Below are 25,016 nucleotides of genomic sequence, written 5' to 3'. Positions count from 1 at the left end.
AGGGGACAGCTGCGACGGCGGCAGAGGCGAGCACGGAAGGGCTGGCACACCAGCCTCCCCGGGCGCCTAGTGGTGGCCCCAGTGGCCCTGTCACAAAACGAGGGGGCTGGATGCTTGAAGGGGCCTTCAAGGAAGCTGCCAAGGGCTGCCTGTTGCTAATGACCAGCTGCTCTTTCGAACACGCTTACAGAGAGCACGAAGTGCAGCAACAGCTGTCAGTACTGCGGAGCTGCTAGGAAGTGCACCTTTACGGAGAGGAGGTTTCTTCTGGTAAGCTGGATTTTGTTAATCTTTGTTAAATACGTTGGCTGAGCATTTATATGCTTTTGTCTGTCCGTTTGGAAGATGGGAATTGCATTTCAATTTTACGATGGGAATTTTTTGTTCAAATGAATTTTGTTCATTTTTTTTTTAACTTAGAAACAAAAAACCTGCACATTTTAAAAATTCTTTCCAAAAGAAATTTTTAGTTAGATAGACCTGATTTCAGGAAGCGTTGGATAGAGCTAGAAATTCTAACCTGAGATAATTCTCTCAGGGTTTCACTAGCTCTCCTGTTTTGCTGCAATTCTTCCAAGACAGTTTCGGGCATTTGTGAGTGTGGGCATAATTTTTGCAGCACTGCAGACATCTCAGGTGTGCAAACTGCTGTAGTTTTTTCAGAAGCAGAGAAAAGCGATGAAAAAGCCTTGAGAAGTTACTCCAGCCAGCCTTTGAGACCATATATAAAATCATGCTCAAGCTAATCCTCTTTTCCATACTTAATGCAGTATGTATATGAGCACAGATACATAAAAGTCTGCCTAAATTTAAAAGATTTAATTTAGCTGTGCTTTTATTCGTAAGGTGTTCTTAACATGACAGGAGCTAGTTATGCTGACTTTTTTAGTCTTTAACCCACCGAGGCATTAACATCTAGGCATGCTTACAGTCCACAAAGAATCTACTCACCAAAAGTGGGTCATTCTTATCTGATCACTGAAGCGAAGCAGCGATTAGAGGGCAAGGAGGCCAAGTGTGCAAGGTGCTCGCTACAGATTTTAAAACCTAAAGGGAAGGCGTTAGTTCTGGATTGTAATTTATAAAGATGTACGCAATGTTGGCTTACTTTGAATAACAGTACAGAGTGTGTCAATTTTATTATCTCTCAAGGAGCAAAATTTCTACAAATGTTGGAGTTGCATAATAAAAAATAAATTGCCTGTAGTCTGTGAAAGTTGCTTGATTGGATATTGGTAAAAAGATATTAAACTACAGAGAATCCAATGATTGAACTTCAAAGGTAACTAGAAGGAATACTTTAACTGGGTAGGTAACAAACTGTATTTGATGTGCCTTTCTGTATTTGTTTGCAGCAAGGATCTACAGCTATTTGTAATAAATTCTTGGTTTTATTACCCTAGTTCTAAGGCTTACTGAAGCGTCCTTGCTCTCAGCTGCCCGAGGAACCCGGGTATTTCCCACCCACCAGAAATCTGAGTAAGGTAAAACTGGTTATGTAATTTTCTTCTGCCGTGTTTTCTTCTGAAGAAATAGTGAAGAACTCATATACTGGTAAGCTCACCTTCCCAATACATTTCCTATAGCAAGAAGTAATTTCCATTTAAGAAGCAGACCCCCAGCTTAAGAAACAAACCAACGCCCCCAGAGCTCCCCCAAAAACCCACAAAAACTAAACAAAAAGCCTAACCCTCTTGCCTCCTCACATTAAATATCAGTCCTGGGAGCGGTTAAGCTCTATTAACAAGTTGCCCAGAAAAATTGTAGAACCTCCACCTTTGAAATGTTTCAAAACCTGACAGGACAAGGCTCTAACGAACCTGATGTAACTTCTAAGTGCGGAGCGCTTTGGTCAGGAGGTTGGAATAAGTTACGCCCAGCCATCCCTTCAGCAGCAATCTCTCCATCAGAGCTTACATTAGTCAAGTAGATTAACTTTTTGAGTTGTGGAAGCAGGCAAACACCCATTCAGATGTGGTTTAGAAGAGCTTGGTTTTTTAAGCACAGACAGTCACTCTTTGGGGGCTTGCTTTCAAGTTTGGTTTTTTTTGACAAATACCTTCTGAGTTCTTCCAACAGGAAACACTGAAACTCCTCAGCAGCGCAGAGCGGCGACGCGGCGAGGTGCTCGGCAGCACAAACGTGCTTCGGCGGGCACCTGCTGCCCCCTCCAGACCATTCCCAGCGTTACCGACAAAGAATTCCTGTTCAGCCACAAACTAACGGCAGCCCGTTCTTTTACACTCGTTTTCGGGTGGTGAGAGGGGAAGAACCCCAAGAACGATATTGTTGAGTAGATAGTTGGTGAACGTTTTCCTATATCAGCAAAGGATTTCTTTCGTGTTAGAAATGCAGTGATGCAATTAATGAGTAAGACAAGTGATACTTCATTGTCCATTAGCTGTTACGTTCAATAGTCACAACTGATGGAAAAAAGATCTTGGAGCACAGGCTGCAGACTGGGCTGCGGAAACAGCTCGGAATCGATTCAAGCTTCCAGAGTGCTTTTATGTGGCTTTGGTGAAGCAATTCCAGCTCCGTGATTCAGTTTTTCATGTGCAAGCCCAATTATGCCTGATCTCTACCTTCCTTTTACTTCCGAACAAGCTTTGGTAGCACAATCAAGGCCAGACTGGCAGGTGGTCTTCCTTACCTAACCCCAGGTGGTGGTAACGCAGCTGGATGTGATATGCCTAAATACACCTGTGCGCATATGCAGTGCTCACGGACATATCTGCGTGTATATACATGCGTTCAGCAGCTCCCTGATCTCAGCCAAAATGAAATACTCCCTTCAGGAAGGACAATGAACAGCTCGGGGGAAGCACAGGCCCAGCCAGAAGGCTAACAAGGACAACTGTAGATAGAAAATCCAGTCCTATCAGAAAGTTAATATTTTGTGTTTGGGATATAGCCTGGTAGGTTGCTTTAGCTTGCCTGAGGAAGCTTTTTTTTTAAAATAGATGAAAAGACAAAGGAAGATTATTTTATGCATTGAGCACTCTTTCTGTAGGGAAAGAAATCGCGTTTCTGCAAAGTTACGTTGCATCCCTCTCCCACTAACACACCCCGCTGAGGTCACAGCAAACACAAGCACCAGGCTTTCACATGGTGATATCGCTTTATTATTCCCTCATGCACAATTTAAGCAAAATGGTTACGGAAGAACAGCGATACAGATTTGATGGTGCACTTCATTCCGTATGCCTCGTAACATAAAGGTGCCCAACGAATAAAACTTAATTTTTTTTTAGAGGGGAAAGAATGTATCAGTGTGCTTTTCAAAAAGTAAACAGTTATTTTCTACTCTGGTGAATCTGAATTTTCAAAGCTCCTAACTGAAGCTCTCATATACATACAACGTGTTTATTTGCTGTCCTGTCTGCGCTCATTTTGCTGCTAATAGTGTTAAAAAAACCAAAACCCAAAACATTTCCATTTCTCCCAGCACAGATTCTCAGCACACCAAGGAAAAGCTCGACATCGTCCTTGAAGCTAAATCACTCAGACGTGACAGAGGGCTCCTCCTGTTCGCGCACATATTATACACCCACTGAAATGTAGTGCAATGCATCACTGAGGTATGTGGAGTTTTGCTTTTGACAGCTTGCTGCTTTCTCTTCTTTTCTTTTTTTAAGCCCTATAGGTTTGGGTTTATCATCCCCATTCCTTGGCACTCAATGATGTAGGCATCTTTACCTGGATCCTCCTCTTCTGATTTTGTCACAGTAAATTTGGCCTAAAACAGGATTAAAAATATCACTAATTAAGTTAACATACATAAGTTTAAATATTCAATATCCGATGCCCAACAGCCATATTGCCACGTGTTTATGTGTATTACAGCTTTGACTGATCTCATCACAAACCATTTAAATAAAGGTGGTAGGAGTACCCAACCATTGTACAGGCATTTAACTCTGAATATGTTCGCTTTCTACAGGTAAGCTCCCATATAAATACTGTAGCAACTACATTCATCGATGCTTGTCCTCCATGATCAGTTCACAGTGCCCGCTAAACCGCCCTGGGCCTAGTTACCTGGTTAACGGATGACAAGCCAGAGGTAAAACTTGCTCGACTTTTGGACTCACCTTTGTTAGCTGCTCTGCAAAGTGTATCGCTGTTTGAGTGTGGAGTGTAATGGGCCCACTTTTCACTCTAGACACTCCCTTCGCTAGTGCCATAAAAATGATCAGCTGGAAGGGAAGGAAAGGTAATTATGAACTAACTCTTCAGATCCTTGGAACTTACTGATTTTAGGGAAAAAAAATGGGGGGCGGGAGTGCAAAATATCTGTAGATGTAAAAATGGGGCTGCCAAGTTTCGTAGAAGTTCATGATGCTGAGTGATCCAATGCTCAGGAAGCTTGGAATCACTCCTGCAATGCCTATAACAAAAGGGCTGCTACTTTTCCACAGTGATTAGAAGTGTTTTCCACAGTCAAGTTTACCAGTGAATTCCTTTTACTACATTTAACTTTGCTCTCCCCTACCCTCCCACCCCAAAATTCCCCAGTCATGCCAGACTCCAGATCAGTAGATTTCCTTTACGGACAGGAAAAACTCAGGATAAGGTTTTTTAATTCTAACACTTTCTGATTACGTATTTGCCAGACAGATGTTTGTAAATCAAATCAGATTTTTTTAAAATATCTTTGTGACAAGTACTCTGTAAAGTGTGACGATAACCCTGAGCAGTTCCTCCCCACACCAAATCTAGCTATGACATGTTTCCACCAATTGTACTGTGCATGATCTGGAAAAAGTAGGGTGAGCCAAGACCTAAATACTTCCTATTATACTACATACTAGTAATGTCTGGCCAGGTGTTTACAGCGAAAAGCTAATGTCACCCTATCTAGAACCGCCCAAGATTCTTATCAGGCTGAAAGATTTATTGAAAATAAGATAGTCAAGGGTCTTAATTCTCAAATGAAATTAGGTGAGCAAGACAAACCCGAGCACCTCCTAGACACTCTGTTCTCTAACAGTTTCACTTTTAATATGTAATAGTTTCACTTTTAATATGTGACCAGGGAGCCGGTTTTACTCCGCTACACGGAGTGCCAAATAGAAGCAAAATCCTACCCCTTTCTTCCACACCTACTAAGACTTACAGGAAGAGAAAATTTAAGGGTGTTGGTGCAAAGCCAGGAGCATCTGTGGTTCCCAAGAACTGTGTGAAATTTGCTAATCCCAGGGATGATGTGACCACACCTGGAAACCTCCTAAAACTTCTAATTATCAAATAATTACGTAAAGCCATGCCTACCTGTGGAGATACAGTCTGACTTTGACATCTACATCTCATTCTCTCCCTGTTCAGATTTATATTCTTTACAAGTAATACATGTGTGTTCCTGCTACTTCAACTTCATGTAAACGCGTCCAGCAGCCTTACTTGGTCTTGCAGAGAATCATCCACAGTTCCACCATGTTTAAGATTCCTAAGCAGTATCTCAGCTGCTTCGATGCCAACTTTGTCAGAATTCTTTCCTAACAGAGAAATTCAGGAGATTAGGAAGCTGGCAATTATTATTTAAAATTTTAAAAATACAGAGGGAAGGAAAAAAATCAATAAAGAATCAACTTTTTAAGCCTTACGTCCATGCTCTTGCCTCAACTATCTGCTTAAAAAACCCCTCCCATCTTATGACAACATATAGTTCACACGTTCCAAGCAGTGGAAAGAAAGTAGCCCTACTTACTTACTCGGAGAAACATTGTATTCAAACCATTTAAAACCAATATCGCTTCTATTCCTTTGAATCTTGATATACATATCTAGGTTTGCTGCTGAACAAAAACTTTACAGGTAAACCACAAGGACTGTGTGTTCCTGAAGTCCAGAAGCGTTGTCAGCTCGGTGATCCTTACCAATCCATTCCGATGAAAGGTGAGTTTAATAATTTTGTAATTTTTGTCACTATGCAGAAGCAGTTTAGTACAAAGTGTAAGATTCTGTTCACCACGTTTAAAATCTGCTCGTTTCCACTGTCCTTTATCACTAAACAACATCTATTTTAAAAATATAACACTCAAAGCATCAGATCTTTGAATATAATCATACTTCAGCTCCCTCTTTGTTAATAGTACATTCAGGCACACCTGAAAGAGGGAACTCTTACCTCTCTTGCCAAGTGATGACCCAGCTAACAAACAGCCTGTTGAGGTCTCTGCAACAACGCTAAGGAGAAAAACCAGAGTCAACATTAAGAACAAAATCACTCGCATTACGTTTTATTTATCAGCTATGTAATCAAGACCTAGCTACTCAACCAGCAACGTTACAGGTATCAACAGGATGTTTGGGCTCATCTTACATTATTCCGCTTCCAGTCCCAAAGGCTTGATCATCAGGTTCTCGAACAGGCTGAATGTTAATGTAAAGATCTCTGATTTCTTTTCTGATGCATCTCACTGCTGCTGCTGCCATGTCTTTTGCGAGCTAACAAGGTCAGAGGTAAAAACATTAAGTAATTCATATAACTATAGTAATACTTTTTCCTCTAAGTCTAATTATTACAGTGAATCTCTGAATAAAGGGGCTACTTCATTAACTAGAAAAACCAAGGACTGTTATAAGTGCCCTGCAAGCAAGCACTGAACATCATTTCCTCTGAAAACTTTCCCACAAAATTAAGAACATTAAATGCTGAACAAATGACAATTAGTGATGGATGTAGAAGCTTCAATATAAATTCAAGAACTTTTCTCCTTTCATAGGGGGAAAGATTTGATTTTAGTCTTGATTATCTCAAGACATTAGATTGTTTCTTTTTTTGTTGTTTTTACAAACAAAAATCCACCACCCCATAATTATTACTTAGAGGATACGCTCTATAATATATAAAATTTTAAATCACAGGCAGGCGGGGGCAGATGAAGCTTATCCCACTCTTGTGATCCAACATTCATAGATTTGGAGATTCTAAGACCAAAACCAGCAGTCCATAGCTCTTCAAAAAGTAACTTGATTTCTCCTCTTCCTTCCTCTGCTAATTCCTAGCCTGTGTGTGAGAAGGAGCCTTATGGAGATCCCACCACTACCTCTCTGTAAACACAGACAGGATAGGAATAATAGCAAGAAGGGGGTACAAAGGAGGTACAAAGTTCTCTGTTTTACCCCTGGCTAAACCTACCCTTAACTTGTTCTGTCCGATACCCTTGGCAACGGTTGAAAAAGCTGATGTAGTCTGACCTCTGCCTATTACAGTGCACCATAATCTACCCATGAATCTATGAACGAGGGCCATGATTTCAGATTTAAAACAATCCACGTAAATATGAACGCTACATAAATCCCCTCAATATATGCTAAAGACTTTTCAGCAGTCATATGAAGGGCATTGAGGATACCTTCTCATTTCCTGTTTTAGCTGTTACCATATTGCTATGCAATAAATGCATTTTAGAAATGTCCAAAATTCTATTCTACAGCCTAAAGAATTGAAACAGTTTAATAAGGCTACTTAGTTTGTGTGTGAAAGACTGCAGAATACAGGAACAGTAGAAGTATGTTAAGCAGATTACATGCAATTTTATATAGATATATGAAGTTGGGTAACACCAGAGCTATTATCAGCACTTACTTTTATAGGCAGTGCTCCAGCAACAAAAGCCCTTCCATAGATCTTTGTCACCGTGCCACGTTCTGTTAAGTTTATAGGGCTCAACTCTTTCACTGGTGACATCTGGACTACAACTTCACCACCTCCCTGAGGATAGTAGCCCCTATTTAGAAACAGTAACCAGATATAACTAAATGGAAAGATCACAAGGAAACCAAGAAAAGAGCCAGATGGCTCTTCATAAGTTTTGTTATACATTTTTATGTTCTCTGTTACTGTACATGTGAATTTTCTTCATGCGTGCCTTAGAAATCTTTATAATAGGATTAGGCTCTCTAATGGTACTACATCATAACACACACCTTATAAACTACCCAACACTGACAGAAGTGGCACCTCAGAAGCAGCTCAGTAATATACTGCCTGATCAGCATGCGCTTCCCTCAGGCGTAGCCTACAGGAAACATCAAACAGCAGCTGAAGGCTCAGCAGTGAAAGAAGAGAGAGGGAAGAACCATCTCACATTCATCACATGGTGACAGTCCACACAGAGGCAGCTCGTGCAGATCAGTTCATGTATTATAAACTCATCCCTCAGCTTGACTAAGGGCACCTTGTGTGTGTGCCTCCGCACGCACGCACTGGTTCAGGAAGGCCTGCCTCCACCACGTGTCTCCATAGCTCACCTCTTTTTTATGTCACAATTAAATGTGAAATTGAACTTTTCAACTATTGGCTTGAAAACCTGAAAAACAAGTGTATATAAAAACACAGAGTGAATCTATTTTGCATTTAGAATTTCCCACTATTTTATGCAGTCTCCCCTTCCTCCCCCCTAAAGGAGTTCAACGGAAAAATTCCAGTTGCATTTAAAAAAACAAAAGTTAGACAGTCTCCTCCCTACAGCTTATTTGACATTCCTCATACTTCATTCTGAATGACACTTTGTGTAAAAGGATTTTCTTATGGCAAGAGGAGGAGAAATTCTTAACGATTCACAGCACTTCTAGAATAAAGACTATAGTTTAAAGTGACATTTTCTGCAGTAATTAAAAGCAAACAGACCCGTTGCCCTTTCAGGGAATTCCATGAAACACTGCTTGCTCTCTACATACAGTACACCAACAGTGTTGTATTCCCATGCCTAATTCCATAATACAAATAAACTTGTACTAAGAACAACATGAGTACACTAGTCACATTGCATATACATATGCATGAAAGATGCACCAAGCCAAAGAAATTTTTCCCTACCATGACTGTGTAGTCTATCTGAGGAGCCATCTCAGCATTAGTCCCACCTTTTAAATGGAGCTCTGATGGGGAAGCAGCAAACAGCACACAGGGCATTGCTACCTGCATCAGTAGACACACACTCCTAAAAGCAATTATAAGATACTCAAATGCGGTGCAGGCATAATCCATAGAATTCCATAGAAATATTACATATCAAAGACAAATGACTTTGCAGAGCATTTACGTATTTGATTTGGAACATTATCCATAATGTAAACTTATTAGTCTTAAACAAATACTAATTTAAAACTTCGTGTCCTTAGCAAGCCTAAATATGACGCGTTTTGTTTCACAATAATTGCATCTTTAATATTCCTCTCTGAAATAAAAGTAATGTAGCTTACTTAGTATAGAGTGGGACTGTGAAAACTGTAAGTTTAGCTAGCAGATGATAAAAGCAGAAAAGGCGTAGGCAGCAATTTTAATATTTTAATACTTATTTAATAACAAAATATTTAGAAAACTAGAAAATTGCTTAGAAGCTGGTCAGCATCCTGTGCAAGGAAATTCAGGGGCATAGAAAACATGCTTCTAGATACTAGATTCCCCTACCACTGACTCTCTCTACATTTCATAGCTAACAAAAAACTTCCAAAACAGACTTTCCAAAAGTAAGTTTGTTCAGCAAAACAAAGCAGTTATCTCACAGGGGTTTCAAACCTCATTTTTGAATTGTGGAAACAGTAGTCACCACTGAGCTGAAGAAAACATCGTTGTTTTCTTAAATAACTTCCAAATGTTTGTGAACTATACTGTTTCTTTTTTGGCTGTTTATTTGTGCTTTATTACTAATTCTGCCACATTGTTGCTTACTCAAACCTCTCTGCGATAAGTAAAAGGCATCAGCTTGGTTGTTTATACTATTGCAGCTAAAAAATATTTCTTTTAACTTAAAGGAAACTTTAACTTATGCCTAACCTGGCTTATGCTTCCAAACAACTGGTCACACCAGCCTTCGATTGCTAAACCCATTCACTCAGTTTTGCAACAGATTCCAAGAACAAAGGACCCAACACAGAAATATAGGATAAGAAACACAGGCACAAAGAACTGTGGATAGAATACATTCCCAGTTCCAAAGACTAGCATCCCACATTGTGCCATTATGTGCATCACTAAAATCTCAACATTTACTTTATTATATGATGAGGATTATTTTACATCTCATGGATTTGAGCTACTTATCTAATTTGATGCATTTGAGCTGATATGTAATGTATTAATGTGAGAAAATAACTGATAGTTTTAAATACATGGGCAGCTGCTTTTTGCTTAACGTTAATTATCTTAAATTTCTATACCAACTATAATTTTAAAACTATTGCATTCATGTGACTTTATTCATACATATCCTGCCTACATTAAAGGCTCTCTGGTCACACATACCTGGCTCAGGCAGCACAGATTTTGGCTCATTACCCGTGTATTAATGTTCTTTTTTTTCCCCTGCTCTTTTGTGATAATTTTAAAGTTACCAACATGTCTTCTGCCACAATTTTAAAGTTACCAAAAGCACTTAAGAGCAGTTAGTGGTCAGTCATCATCCATGTACAAACACATACCCTGCTGTTTTGGTATCTGCTATGTGGGTTCCACCTTTGATCTTCCCAGGAGTGAAGGTTATTTCTGTTGAGCCAATTTCTCCACCGTCCAGCTTCCCCTCACACAGATCTCGAATGACCTCCAACCCAGACAGATGCTGAGGCCTTGGAGTGAAAACACGAAGTTAAAGATACATGCAAGCAGACTACGTATTCATGTTACATTAAAAGAACTACTAAATGCCAACTAATAAATACTACAATTACAAATTTCAGATCAAACAAGGATCAGAAATTCTGGTTCCTACAGTACTTCTCCCGAGTTCTCAGGAGCTAAAGCAGCAGTGCTCAGGCCGTTCTGGAATTTGCAGGATTCTGGTGTGTTTCCCATTAGAACAGGCCCAGACAGATGAGATGCGGGAGCAGTCGCTTGTCCTAACGTGATAAGTGCTTGGACAACAACTCAACGGGAGAACAACGTGATACTGAACTGGAGCCAAGCCAGTGACTGGACGCCAGTGGCCCCAGAGAGCTAACAGTGTGCGATGCCTCTGTGTTGCTGTGCTTGCATTTCCATTTGAGTAGTTTAAATAGGAAAGAAACGAGCTGTTCTTAACACTATATGCTCGGTGAACCACGTTCATTGCATGACCTCAGCTGTATTTCATCTTTCAGACCGGGCAGTCTGCTGAGCACCTTGGAAGCTCTGTACGTCTGTGCTGCCTGACGGGGGGGGCCGCAGAGGCGGGAACGGCGCTGAGAGGAGCGGGCGAGGGGCTCCGACCCCTCCCGCCGGGAGGCCCGCCCGGGCCCTCGTCTTCCTCTGCGCTCCGTCCCTCCACGTCCCTCACCCACAGTCGGGATTCTCTGATAAAAAGGCCCTCTTAGAGCAACGGGAACACACGGGGTTTGCTCCCGCACGGCGACGCCCGCGGCCCCGCCGACCGCCCCCACCCCCTCCCCCCAGGCCAGCGGCCGTAAGGAGGCGGGAAGGGCCGTTACCTGAGGCCGGGCTGGCTCCTGCCGGCGCGGATCCGGCGCACCCGCAGCGGCAGGCCCAGCAGGCAGCTCAAGGCCGTGGACACCCGCAAGATCTGCCCGCCCTGCAGGGAGGAACGGCGCTCGTCAGGCGCTACGGCGCTTCCACACCACATACCCACCCGCCCGCCCGGCCGGCCGCCGCCGCCACCCGGGGAGCGGTAAGGTGAGGCCAGCCCGCCGCTGAGGCTCACCCCCTCCATGATCCCGCCGTCTATCTCCACCCGGTCCCCGTCCATGACTGGCGGTGAGCGGAGCTCTCTCTCGCAGAGGCCCCTGCTGCGCCGATGGGATCCCGGCGGGGCCCTGCAAGCGGCGAGACCCCGGCGAAGCAGCACCCCCCGGGGCCGCGGACGCTGGGTGAAGGAAGCGCGCCCGAGATGCGGTCCGGGGCCGGTGGCGGTGCTGGAGCAGGCGCAGAGCGGGGCCACCTCCCCGCCCGCCCGCAGGGGCGGCTCCGCTGCGTGAGGAGCAGCCGCCGGGTCCTAGCGCCCGAGCAGCCGCGTAGCAGGCGGGGAGGAGCGCTTCCTTCTCCCCGCGTTAGCGACCGCGTCCCAGCAGAGATGCGGCGGTCCGGGGGAGACAGTGCCTCCCGTTACGTCCCGTGGGCGTGCGAGGGCTCAGAGACACCACACGGGCTCCCGCGGCGACGGCCAGGACCCGCCGCCCCGCTCCACCGCCTCCCTGGTCCCTGCCCAGGGTGGCCGCTCGCCGCCTGGTTGGCTGCGGCCGCGGCGGCTGCCCTCCGGTTGGCTGGTCGGTGGGAGGTGTGCGGGGCCCGGGGGCTGCCTCTTCCCGGAGTAAGATGGCGGCGGTGACCGCTCTGAGGAGCAGCTGGCGAGCGGCGGGGCGCCTGGTAAGGGGAGCGGGGAGACCCCGCGGGTGGCGGCGCTCCCGGTTAGCCGGTGAGCGGGGTGGGCGACGCGCGGCATCCCCGCCTCGGCGGCGGCATCCTGAAACCCTGTTGCCTCCCTCCAGCGGGGAGCGCGACAGACCCTCGAAACAAACATGACAGACGCTGGCGGGCTTGCCGTCTCCCCTCAGCACTCGGGGCCGCTGCCTCCCCGGCGGCTGCGGGTGGGCAGTGCCCGAGCTATCCTCCCCACCTCCCCTCAGCCTGCCCGGCCGCCTCAGCCGCGCCTCCGGGCGGGCAGTGCCCGAGCTGCCCTCCCCGCCTCTCCTCGGCCCGCCCGGCCGCTCTCGCTCCCCGGGAACCCCGGGGCAGGCCTCCGCCGCCCCTCGGCTGCCTTCCCCCCTCGCCCGTGGTTCCTGTGAGGGAAACGCGCGCCACCTGTAACAAGCCACTGACATCCTTCTCTGTCATTTCTTAGCGAGGTGGTTCATTGCGTTGCCTATACGTTACGCTGCCGTCACCGCTCCTCTGCCCATATGTCAGCCCCCTCTGTGTGCCCTACCTGCACAGGGACGGGGTCCTTACACACAAACGTATTTCTTTGAATCCCGGAGCCCTGATATTTGTAGATGAAGTAGTTGACATACCTTACCATACTTCGAGAAGTTAACCTACTCGGTGGCCTTTTAGGACACTTAAAATCTCATAAACCCATACCATCGTGAAGACTTACTTCACGCTTTCTTCTGCCTTCTTGTGTTGTAGCCTTCCTGCTGTAGTCAAGAGTGTTGGCATCCCATTATTTCACTGCTGTTTTGTGGGATGTCAGAAAAAGAAGCCTCTTTTTGTAAGATAATCCAAGTGAAAACAAAATTAAGAATCAGTTCTACTTTCTGTTATTATTGCTGTTAGTAATAATTGATATTGTATTTGAAAGCATAGTGAGGAGTTTTTTTCAGTGATGCTTTTGTCGTCATCTAGGTTTAGGCCACACATAAGTAATTTTACTAATTAAGAATATTAAAAATAGCAGCTTCTTTTTAGTTTTCTTTCTAACTGAACCATCTGCTCTGAAATCCAGAGGGAGATTCTGATAAGATGAAATTGCTCATCTTATCTATGTGCATGCTGAACTACAGAACTGGCTATTTATGGTGTGTGTTCCTTGCAAGCACATTTTGAATTTTGCTAGCTACTAATTCTTCTTGAGACCATCTACTGTGAAACAGTGATAAGATCTAAGAAATAATATGGTTATTACAATATTAAAGGGTTTTATTTTAATATTCTCAATGTTCTTGTAAACATTTTGGCTAGTAAAAGGAAGGACAAAGTAATGGTGGCTGTAGGTTGCGAAGAAGAAAAGAGCCTGGGGGTCTTTGTGTTAAGTAGTAGGGAAATAACCTAGATACTGGGACACGGTGCCAGTTATTTAGGTGAGGAATAATGTCTGACTGAAGCATGCTGCCAAGGACACTGGATTAGTATATAGGCAACTATATAGTTGGTGATATAGACTATGTATGCAAAACAAATCCAATGTAAGCAAGTGTTCATTAAAATGACTCAACATGACAGCAAGTCAAGACACTTCTATAGACGAGTATCCTTTAATGAGAAGTCATTGCCTTTGAGCACAAACTGTTCAGTTTGACTTTGAAATTCACTGTTCCTTCGTCAGGTAATCAATTGCCTGCAGGGTGCATAAAAACATTTTGTTCTGAGGCCAGCGCTAGATTTTCAGGATCAGTGGTGCTTTAGAAAAGCACAGTTGGCTTCTTTTCAAGGAAACAATCAAAACTGAACTGAACAGGGGCAAGGCAGTTCTCCCCCAAATAGCATACAGCTCCTGTGATGTCTTGGTCCAAACCACAACTCTTACTCACCCAGGTATCAGTGGCTGGTGCATCCTCAGTATCAATGAGGGATTGGAGCGCTCCCATGACTTCTTCTCGCCACACTAATTCTGCAGTTTGAAGACTTGCACAGGAAAGGTGTTATCTTACTGTGGCATTCTTGCTTTTAAATTGTCATCTAGCGTAACAGTGGTGACATAAACGTAACTGCTAGTACAGTGCTTGTTGGGATTTATGACTCTATTTTTGATATTAGAACTAGTTTTTTCTTTTACATGCGTTATCTCCTTACTCGGCATTACACAGAAAATAGTATTATGGTGATTAAATACTGAAATTAATAAGCACAGCCTCTTTATTTCATGGATTTTCATTTCTCCCCTTGTTAGGAGGTCCTATGTCCACATCCACACTGTCCTATGAAGAGATTGGGTACTGTATTATTGCTTTAACATACTAGCACGCCGACTTTTTAGTAGAGAATGTGCAAAACTGCAAAACAAAAAGATCCCATTTTAAAAAAATGCAGTAGTCTTGAATTATTCCTACAAATATAATTTGAAACAGTTTTTAAACTCTTCTGTAACAAAACCAGTTTGTTTTTTTGGCAGTGGCATTACTAATTCACTACCTGCATTGGTTACCAAATGCTAAAAACACATGGAAAGCATTATGAAACTTCACATTTAGAAATAGTTCAGAGATTTGATGTGCGCCTTGTGATCATCTTCACAGGTAAATATTGAATGTTTTCCATGTAGGGTCACTTAAAGAGAAAAGAGTTTTATTGTAAGTGTGGGACAAAAAGGTCTGTTGGACAAAAAAATGTAACCATGGACTCAAGTGGGAAGAAAAACAGAATTAAAAATAGGAGAAAATAAGCTTATGAGGATGTACGTTATATACCAGTTTCGTAATTGAATGAGAATTTTAAATGTGTTCATACAATAAGATTTGTCATAGCTTAAAAATTACCATTTAACCTGATTTTTTTTTTATTAGGGAAATTGTTTGGAGGACTAAGGAAAAAGATTTAGTGTTTGCTCGTGATAGGAATTAGAAAAATACTTTTTTTAGATTACTAGATACAGTCTTCGTAGCAGGCAGCTGAAAAGTAAGTCAGTGTAACTTTGTTGTGTCCTTTGCGGTAGTTTGTATTGTATAAATATTTGTTCCTAAAAGAAAGGTGATGTTAAATATAACTTGCAATGCCAGATTAAATAATACAGAAAATGGGTGTGTCGTCAGTTTGGAACTGTAGTGTTTTCTGAATAATCTACTTTTTAAAAGTGTGATATAAAATCAAGGAGTTGAACAGTTTGGGGGGGCAGGGAGGGCAATCAGGAAGTTTTGTATGCTCTCTAATTACTGAAAGGAATTTTTTTAAAAAAGAAGTTAAAATGAACTTTCCCACGCAGGTGTGCTGTTTTCTGGCTCCTCTAAGAAGATAATTTCTAAATTTTACAGTTTTGAGCTACTTGAGGTACATTGTAGCACCTGATTTTTTTTTTCTTATCTCTAAATTAATTAGAGATAGCATCTACGGAGAAATTATTTTTATTAATTTTACATCTAGACAACATAACACCAGAATTACATTAGATTTAAGAAATTTTAAGATTTAAGAAAACTTATAAATAAGAAAGGGTCTGAACTAACTTCTGTTGAGATTAATGATAAAATGCCTGTTTATGTCAATGCGAGTGCTACTGGCTTTGCTTTTGACCAAAATCATGACTGATTACATGATGCTTTAAAGTATAAGGTTTTGTCTGAAGAACCTTTCAGAAAATTCTGTTGACCCTTTAAGTTGATTTCTGGATAAATACAACTGTAACCATGAAATAAAACTATTTCACATCCAGTTCTTAAAAAATGCCATTAAAATTGATGTAGAATGATATTTACTTGAAGATGATTGCTTCCTATATATTAACAGAAATAAAAGGGCAACTACCTGTTCCCTCTGGTGTGAATTTCCTTCCAATTAGTACTTCTGATTGACCTGTGATTGGAATAAGAACTGACAAAGAAAAATCTGCTGACTTTTTTTTCTGCAGTCTAGGAGAACCTTCCAGCATCCGTTCTGGATAAGAATATTTCAGATGGCTGATGTAGTTGATATTATGTATGCTCTTTGTGTGTGTGTCCCAATGAAACTAATTGCTTAGAGAAACAATAGCAAGTATGAATCTCTCACCAGATCTTGTCATGATTTTTGTTAATTGGTTATGTTATTGTGGCTTTGATCTCCCCATGTGTTGTGTTAGCGAAAGAAGTTAAAGACCTGGCAAAGCTTATGCTAATTTAATGGTTATTGTACATTCAGAATGTATTGAGTACGATTGTGTTTCCGTAAGAATTTCTCTTATATAAACTAGAATTAAACTATTTTAGTATTACTGATGCATCAAGAATGTTAAATGAGCTCTACATTCCTCAGTCCATTATATTAACACTTGAGACTTTTCTCCCCCAGGTCTGCATTCATCGTGTTAGATCGTGCAGCAGCATTCGATTTATAAAATCAAAATATGTGTGCGTGTTTGACAAATCTGCCCTCAAGTTTAGTCATCAACAGCGATTATTCAGAACATCTGCTGGTAATCTTTTTCGTAATAAAATAATTTATTTTGTTATTTTATGAGTGTTGTGTTAATGGTTTGTATATGACTGGTATCTAGACTATTCTTGATGCATTCAGATTTTTCTGTCTGATATCTTATATTTGATATTAAATGTGCTGTATTTCATTATTGTCTTTTTTAAGTTTCATGTGGCCAAATTGTCCAGTTTAAGCTTTCTGACATTGGAGAAGGGATTACAGAGGTGACCGTAAAAGAATGGTAAGCTCTACTTTCTTAGAATTATACCAAGAAATCAGCAAGTAGTTTAACAGCTGTATTATCAGTTATTTAGCTGAGAGTATGTTTTCTGGGTTACTAGTGAAGTTTTTCAAGTCTCACTTTCCACATTTTGAAACCCTGCATATACTGAGTTTTCCATTTTGTTTATTTGCAGTCTGGTTTATTTGGGAATGGAAAAGATGGAAGGAATGGGATGCCCTAACTGCACCTGTACATAGGCTTTCCTTCAGTGGTTAGTGTTTTTAGAGTACAGGAGGTCTGTCTTTTATTATACTTACTTAGGCTGAACTTTAGAAGTAAAGGACTAATCTGGAGAATCCACATAATTTTATCCTATACCGATTCTCTTTTGACTTTATTAAAAGATTTGAACATCTAAATTGGTTGCAAAAAGCAAATGATGAATGGTTTAAGCAAAATTGAAGTGTACAGTGAAGGAAGGCGGTGTTGAAATGCCACCTTCTTTGTACAAATAGGTGAAAGTACCTCTTTTTGCATAGAAGACAGTGTTTCCCACATCAGTTTCTTTTCTGAAACTGATCAGATACTGATCCTGGAAATTTGAAACTAAGAACTTTTTCAGGTTCACACTAAGACGGGCTTGCTCTTATTTTTAGATGGCTTATAATCTGTCAAAAAAACTCTGCTTTGCTAAAGTAATAGTGAAAATATGTGTGATGATATTCTAAATCATTGTGTCATTTCACACAACAAAGGGTTCTGGAGCGGTCAGGCAAAAGGTATCTATATAGTAAATGTATCCATTATGAAGAATTTGTGTTCTTATCTGGAATGCGTTTTCAAGTTGGGATGTACAGAACTGAACTTACCGAAAGGATATACGGCATAGATTTTTACACTTAATGTGTTTTATACCAGCCCGTGCCTTTTCTCTTAGGTATATAAAAGAAGGTGATAGCGTGTCTCAGTTTGATAGCATCTGCGAAGTACAAAGCGATAAAGCTTCCGTTACTATTACAAGTCGTTACGATGGCATCATTAGAAAACTCCATTACAATTTAGATGACATTGCTTTTGTTGGAAAACCACTAGTGGACATTGAAATCGATATTTCAAAAGGTATTGTAAGCCATTTTTTTCTCTTGCATATTTTATGTTTGTTGTCATAAAACCATCAGCAACAGAGGAGTTTACTTTTTCCTTCTGAAAATCTTAAAATGGAATTATTTTTTTCCCTTTATAAAATCCAAGAAAATTAAGTAGAAAAAGCTGTGATATTTTATTAGGATTTTAAATCTCGAAAGCCATACATTTCCTATTGAAAAATTAGCTTAAGCAGCAGCCTTTAGCATGCTACATTCCTGTCCACAGTAGCTCAAAGTAAATGTTTAAAAACTTCAGCTGTCACAGAATCACAGAATGGTTGAGGTTGGAGTTTAACAAATGCATATAAAGTTAAAATTTTTCTTTTTGTTTGCAGGTGTTGCCCCAGAAGAAGATGTTGTTGAAACACCTCCGATGTCCCATGAAGAGCACACTCACCAAGAGATAAAAGGTCACAAAACATTAGCAACCCCGGCAGTTCGTCGTCTGGCCATGGAGAACAATGTAAGTTTGCTGAATCAGGTCCTCCTGCATTTTATCCGTCTTTTATATCACACTTTGACTGGCCAGGAGAACACTGATCTAGAGGAGAGTGCAGTGAGAAATGACTTGTTTTCAAATACCTTTCAAATGTGTAAAAACCATTGTACAGATGAAGAGGATTGTGCTTTTCTGATGATTATGGTGGATAAAAAAAGAATTACTGGGCTTAAAATGCAGCTAGGATGCTTTAGGCTGGAGATTAAGAAAACTTTTTTAGAATAAAAGTAATAAAGTATCAGTATCGATTCCTGGCACAGAAGAAGGAGGAGGGAAAAATGGAATCTCAGCTTTAGCTACTTTGTTCTGTTTTTCAGGTTTGTGTTAGAACAGAGAATGTGTTAGGTGATCTTTTAAGTGCCTTTCTAATTCTTCCAGTGAATCTATGAATATTCCGTTGGTTTTGAAAGCTTGTGGTACAATTTTAGGAGAAAACTAAATCAATTAGTAGAGAAAATTAAGTAAGTAGTATTCATAGTTCCTCCTTAAAGTATGCAGTTAGACACCTAGTGGCCTTCTGGATGATTTGAACAAGAGCACTGTAGGTATGTTAGATCAGCAACTGTAGTAATTTTTAGCCGTAGCTCACAATATAGGATATATTCATATTGGTGTAAAACAAAAGTTTCATAGCTTGTTATGTACTTTTCAGATTAAATTGAGTGAAGTTGTTGGAACAGGGAAAGATAACAGAATCCTTAAAGAAGATATACTCAATTACTTGGCCAAACAAACAGGAGCTATTTTACCTCCATCACCGAAGGCTGAAATTATCCCACCTTTGCCAAAATCAGAGACTGTGCCAGCTGCTCCAAAGGACAAAGCACGCAAAACACCTGTGCCTGTTTCCAGGCCCATTGTGTTTTCAGGAAAAGATAAAACTGAACCTATAACAGGTAAATCATGACACATAAAATCTTGAGACTGTGTTCACAGTAGACTACCAGTAAATGTTACTCAGTGAACAGTTGATTCCTTCTGATGGGAGTGTGTTTCATGTCACTGTCGTGCAAGTGAGCAATAGGAAAGCATGCTCTGTAAGGAGGTGTTGCACGAAATTATTATTTTATGAGATAATTGTTCACGTTTTGGTTGGATGGAGTTGGGCTGCGAGTTGCACTTGTTCATTTTTAATCTGTGTTTCTTCAAATGTATGCTGAAACAGGTAGGCATTCTGAAACACAGGTGAACTTTTCACAACGTAAATCATTACGCAATTAGTGGCAAAGCGCAGTGAATTTAAGGGTTTATCAGTGCTTAATAATAGCATCCTTCAGCATTCACGCTTCTGGAGAAGAGTGCAACAAAAGACACTCAGGTAAGAAAAATCATGTTAAAAGGGGAAAAGGTTTTTGCTTGCTTTTCAGGCAGTGTTTATGTGGAGAGGTTGGAAAGAGCACTACAGGCTACTGTATTAGGATTTCAAATACACACATAGGAGAGAGATGCAGGAATACAGTCTGAAATATTACAGTCATAAAAATTGAGTTGCATGTGCTGAATAACTGTTGATCCTAAAGTGAGCTTTACCCTGTCCTTTTTTTGTTGTGGTTGGGTTTTGGTTTGTTTTTAAGTTGTGTAATCTGTTTAATGGAAACAAATAATTGAAATTTCACCATAACTTCCCAGAAGCTTATTTTGTTGGCTTAAGAAGTCAGTGATTATTTTCCAGGTTTTCACAAGGCAATGGTGAAGACTATGAGCGCAGCCCTGAAGATACCTCACTTCGGTTATTGTGATGAGATTGATTTGACTCAGCTTGTTGAGTTGCGAGAAGAGCTGAAACCTGTAGCACAAATCCGTGGAGTTAAGCTTTCCTTTATGCCTTTCTTCATAAAGGTGAGACGTGCAGCAGAGCACCTTTTTTTGCCAAACTCTGATCAGTGATTGTTTTAGGTTTGGAGCACCTCTCTATCATCTGAGTAATGACAGGTCACAGGAAAAGTCTCACCTTTTCTTGTTTGTGGAACCACTTACGAATTTACCGTTGGAGTTGTAGTTAGGGTTATATAATATCATGGAAAATTTTTGAAATATGAATGGGGAAGGATAAAGCAGATAAAGCATTGTTTATTAGAGGGATAAGCGTCACTGGGCATTTGAATTACACAGAACAGGTTTTGGAAACTGTCAGTATTTTTTTGAGCTCCATCAAAATGAACCTCGCATGAAATGCATCATTATTATTATTGTTGTTGTTGTTATTATTATTATTATTATGTTTTTGTTGGTAATGAATCCCTCAGGTGCATCAGTATGTCTCTTCTGTTGGTCAGAAGACCAGACACTTGCACTCATTTAGTTGCCATGGTTCCATTTCCAACTGTTGGCATCAGTGAAGGCTGATGCGCTGCCTCAGCTACATACTGAATGCATAGCTTAGTCTGAAACCTCTGGTAGTGCTATTTCAAAGACAGTGCTAAGTAAGCACTCGTTCTGCTCACTCTTTAGAGGGAATTAATATTACTTCCTTGAAATAGTTACCATCTCAGTGGAGAGCTGAGAATGACATTGCTGCTGAATCCTGTAACTTCTGTCTTGGGATGTTTGATTTGAATTGTGGAACAGAAATAACAAACGCAGGTGCAAATTCAGTTATACTTGGGAAAGGGATTATCACTTTTTATATGTCTGTCTGATGTATATTTGCTTTTTGTAAGCTGTCTTTTTCTTTCGCTATCCTAATAGAATATCAACAGATAAGTTTAGGAGAGTTTAAGCCAAATTTCATTGCATTGAGGAAATCCATATTGTTATTAATCTAAATTGTCTCCCACCGTTCCTTCCTTTCCATGCAGCTCTCTGGTTATAAAATGTAAATTTTTATCTCTTTTTTTGTTTTATATTTAACAGGCAGCCTCTCTGGGGTTACTGCAGTATCCCATTCTTAACGCTTCCTTGGATGAAAGCTGTCAAAATGTCACATACAAGGTTTGTAAACTACAGATAGAAGTTGTGAGCAGAAAACCCAAACTAACAGCTAACAAGGACTTTTCAGAATGTCTGAGCTAATTTTAAGAACCAAAATGATTTTCCAGCACAACATCATAATTTGCGTGTCCAGATTCTAAGATTAGGTTTGATTTATGATTGATTTTATTTCAGCGGTTTGTTTATGAGAGTCACTTTGTTATTCAGGCTTGCCTCAAAAATGCATATTAATATAGTGATCTCTGATTTTTCACCTAAAGGCGGGTCAAGCAATTCAAATGATAACATTTAAAATCTAAACAGTAATTTTTTAGTAAAGGCACAGTAGTTCCACACCTCCAACGCTCTACCCTTTTGTATTAAAGTTACATTTTAAACTCAGTTTTGATAAAAATTATCTAATTTTCATACAAGTTGCTGGATTGATACTTCTGGGCAGTGAGCGTTTATTTTCTTAAGCAATGTTTACATACTCCTTGCAGTACAAACTCCTTTTGTGCTGTTTTATCAATATCTCTCAGATGAATCCTTATGTATTCCTTCCAGCAAATGAAGGGCAACTCAGTTTCCTTTTTTTTTTTTTTTTTTAATTTCAGCATTCTCTTTAAAAACTGCTAGTCATATTTTGTTACCCATATTATCATCCTAAAGTGGAATATTTTCACCGCAAAATTGATTCCAGGGTTTTGTGTTTCTGGGATGTGAAATGGCCAAAATCAGTTTGCACTTTGCAGATGTAGAAAGCTAATATTTAAAAATTTACATCGCCTTCTCCTCTGAAGTTGTATAGAGGAGTTGCCTGATACAGACAGAACTTTCTAGGTTAAAAAGATATATAAAGAAGACATTATTCAAGTGCTTTTTTTATGTAAAATAAGTTTTACATTGACTGCTTATGTTAATGTCCAGTTAATGAAACTTGTTGCAGGCTTCGCACAACATTGGAGTTGCTATGGACACAGAGCAAGGTTTAATTGTCCCAAATGTGAAAAATGTTCAAGTCTGTAGCATCTTTGAGATTGCTTCTGAATTAAATCGCCTGCAGTCCTTGGGCGCTGCAGGCCAACTGGGAACAAATGACCTCACTGGGGGAACGTTCACCCTTTCAAATATTGGCACAGTAAGTACAGGAAAAAAATGAGAACTTACGTCTGAAAACTGCTTCTGAAATGAATACCTTAGTCAAGTTTAATATGCAATGAACAAAACCTGTAACAATTAATACAAGGGTTATCTGCTGTAAAAAAGCAAAACCAACCCAATTGTTAACTAATATCCCCAGCTTTTTCTTTTCTAGATTGGTGGCACTTACACCAAACCAGTGATACTACCTCCTGAAGTAGCTATTGGAGCACTTGGAAAGATACAGGTATGTTTAACTTTTTCTCAGTGATGTGAGCGTTTAACTCTAGTAAATAAGGTCATCTGTAATGAAAATGAACCGTGAAGTGTCCGTTTGTTTTGTTTTCTTATATAAACTCTTTGTGTTACAGCTTGTGATTTTGTGATGTTTTTAGAGGGTTGTGCGGAGACACCAAATGTTTAAATAAGTTTCTTATGCCAAAGGTTCAGATTTCTCTTCTAGAATCCTTTTCTATTTCACTCACACCTACATTTAGCATTCTAGTTACTAAGGAACAATGTAAAGATATTTTTACAGGTTTTGCAACATGGCGATAGCATTTTTGCTATCATCAAGGAGGAAACTGTTCTGATAATGAAGTTTAGTTTCATAAGCCAGCTAGCTGAATCCATACAGAACACTGAACGGTGAAGGCAGTTTCATATTTTCTGAATTTCAGGCTTTAAGTCTTTAACACAGATGTTTGAGATCAATGCTGGAAATGAAATGAATACTAATTTAAGATGTATTTTGTATGTTCTTCCTTTAAGCCTATTGTTTAGGGAATGCTTTAAAGAAATTGTCACTTTGAGCGCTAACAGTGCAATAAACTATTCTGGAACTTTTGAGTCAAGGAAGGTTTTCACTACTCCAGTATTTCCGTGATGGTGGAAACAGGATAAGACCGTTTATTATGTAGGTTTGAAATATGTTCTAATCTGCACCGCAAGCAATAATGGGAAGGTCTTTGTTTTTTGAATGGCGCTGCTGCTGTCTAAATTAGCAAAATGTTTAAATTTAGATTAACAAATTAACAAAAAAACCCCAACCAGATTTGTTATTGAAAGTATGTAATATTTCTGCTTTTTTCCTTCCTCTGATTTTTAGGTTCTTCCTCGGTTTAATGGAAAAGGTGAAGTATTTAAAGCACAGATAATGAATGTGAGTTGGTCAGCTGATCACCGCATCATTGATGGAGCTACAATGGCCCGGTTTTCAAACTTGTGGAAATCTTACTTGGAGAACCCTGCTTCGATGCTGCTAGACCTTAAATAAAGGAAACCACGGCTAGAATATGCCTTTAAACTTTGTGTATTAGACTGAATAATTACAAAAGCTGGCTCTGCTAGCACGTGCCCTTTGCTACTCACATTATATAATAATTCTATGTGGTTAAAAGCTCTCAACAGCTGATACCAGTTATCAATTGTTACTTCTTTTAATTAGTAGTGCTGTAACTTCCTCTACAGCAGACTGTCAAACTTAATAGGTCATGGCGTGGCTTCAGAATACGGTGATGGAATGTCTTTATTTTGCCTTTTCTACTACATACGGTTGGGAGGCTGACGCGACTGAATGACACTGATATACATCTGCAGTATTTATAAGCTGATGAACCTGTTTTGAAGGGAAATACTCACAGTTCTTCCTTGTTGGACACATAAATTTATTTTAACAAATAATATCCAAATTCTCAAAAGAAGTTATACAAGAATCATATACAAATAAAATGCCTTTTATGCTTCTGCTGTAAGATGTCCAGAGAGCTTTTTGTTGTTTAACTGAGTAAATCTCTCAAGTCTTTTGCTAGCCCACTTTTTCCTGGCAATTACTTGCACAGGTACTCTTTATCAAATTTTAAATGAAGAGGCTATATTTATTAAAACACTTACTGATAACATTTATTGATAACTATCGTGGCCTTAATACTCTCTAGAATATAATGTATTTTTATAGGATGGAGGTAGTTACAGTCCTTAAACACTTCCCAGTTATTTTTGTTTATTATAGAAAGCATCTGTCTGTTTAAAAAAAAAAAGGGGGGGGGGGACGGGGGACAAAAAAAGGAGGATCTCATTTGTTATTCTGTCTTTAGGTGAGCCCAACGGTAAGCAGAACGTGTTCTAAAAGCTTGTATCACCTTGTATCATTGATGTTCAGATGACAGATTAATTAGTTACAACAAAGAATTAATATTAAAAAATACTATGTGAGATAAGGACTTTATAAACCGGATACGAGGCACATGACTAGGTTCAAGTTAATGCCTTCAGAACAGACAACAGTTAAGTGGCTTTAAGGTAAACTAAACAGATAATGAGGATTGCACTGGT

At 40.3% G+C, this 25,016-nt stretch overlaps 2 protein-coding genes across 5 annotated transcripts; one reads left to right on the top strand and one right to left on the bottom strand.

The window, feature by feature from the left end:
- Positions 1 to 3,623: 3,623 nt before the first annotated feature.
- RTCA (RNA 3'-terminal phosphate cyclase) lies at positions 3,624 to 12,031 on the bottom strand. The gene is made up of 11 exons (XM_075098233.1): positions 11,643 to 12,031; positions 11,413 to 11,513; positions 10,432 to 10,575; positions 8,828 to 8,951; positions 8,260 to 8,318; positions 7,595 to 7,736; positions 6,326 to 6,450; positions 6,131 to 6,189; positions 5,404 to 5,498; positions 4,095 to 4,199; positions 3,624 to 3,739 (listed from the first exon to the last, which is right to left on the bottom strand). Exons 1-11 carry the CDS (start codon positions 11,685 to 11,687, stop codon positions 3,641 to 3,643), a joined length of 1,098 nt encoding a protein of 365 aa, XP_074954334.1. The 5' UTR covers positions 11,688 to 12,031; the 3' UTR covers positions 3,624 to 3,640.
- Positions 12,032 to 12,067: 36 nt separating this feature from the next.
- Positions 12,068 to 24,436, top strand: DBT (dihydrolipoamide branched chain transacylase E2). Of its 4 annotated transcripts, XM_075098223.1 has the most exons (13): positions 12,247 to 12,304; positions 14,769 to 14,892; positions 15,576 to 15,640; positions 16,637 to 16,760; positions 16,928 to 17,003; positions 17,923 to 18,104; positions 18,466 to 18,593; positions 19,282 to 19,525; positions 20,302 to 20,468; positions 21,483 to 21,560; positions 22,489 to 22,680; positions 22,858 to 22,929; positions 23,791 to 24,436. In XM_075098223.1, the coding sequence occupies exons 2-13, from the start codon at positions 14,805 to 14,807 to the stop codon at positions 23,956 to 23,958; spliced, it is 1,584 nt and encodes a 527-aa protein (XP_074954324.1). In that variant the 5' UTR covers positions 12,247 to 12,304; positions 14,769 to 14,804; the 3' UTR covers positions 23,959 to 24,436. The 4 variants fall into 4 exon arrangements, with proteins under 4 accessions (XP_074954325.1, XP_074954326.1, XP_074954324.1 ...); XM_075098225.1 differs by lacking the exon at positions 14,769 to 14,892 and having other exon boundaries at positions 12,222 to 12,304; XM_075098224.1 differs by lacking the exons at positions 14,769 to 14,892; positions 15,576 to 15,640 and having other exon boundaries at positions 12,068 to 12,304.
- Positions 24,437 to 25,016: the final 580 nt, after the last annotated feature.

Source organism: Phalacrocorax aristotelis, chromosome 6, assembly GCF_949628215.1.
Source record: "Phalacrocorax aristotelis chromosome 6, bGulAri2.1, whole genome shotgun sequence".
In the NCBI taxonomy this organism is placed as follows: domain Eukaryota; kingdom Metazoa; phylum Chordata; class Aves; order Suliformes; family Phalacrocoracidae; genus Phalacrocorax; species Phalacrocorax aristotelis.
This window is presented reverse-complemented; position numbering and strand designations above follow the sequence as displayed.

Excerpts from the sequence above, each read along its gene's own strand:
- RTCA (XM_075098233.1), bottom strand. The coding sequence starts at position 11,687 with ATGGACGGGGACCGGGTGGAGATAGACGGCGGGATCATGGAGGGG. Across the intron at positions 10,576-11,412 it reads AGGAGCCAGCCCGGCCTCAG|GCCTCAGCATCTGTCTGGGT; the intron begins GTAACGGCCCTT and ends TTTCACTCCAAG. Across the intron at positions 8,319-8,827 it reads AGATAGACTACACAGTCATG|GTTTTCAAGCCAATAGTTGA; the intron begins GTAGGGAAAAAT and ends CTTGTTTTTCAG.
- DBT (XM_075098223.1), top strand. The coding sequence starts at position 14,805 with ATGCTAAAAACACATGGAAAGCATTATGAAACTTCACATTTAGAAATA. Across the intron at positions 18,105-18,465 it reads TGAAATCGATATTTCAAAAG|GTGTTGCCCCAGAAGAAGAT; the intron begins GTATTGTAAGCC and ends TTTTGTTTGCAG. Across the intron at positions 22,930-23,790 it reads GAGCACTTGGAAAGATACAG|GTTCTTCCTCGGTTTAATGG; the intron begins GTATGTTTAACT and ends TCTGATTTTTAG.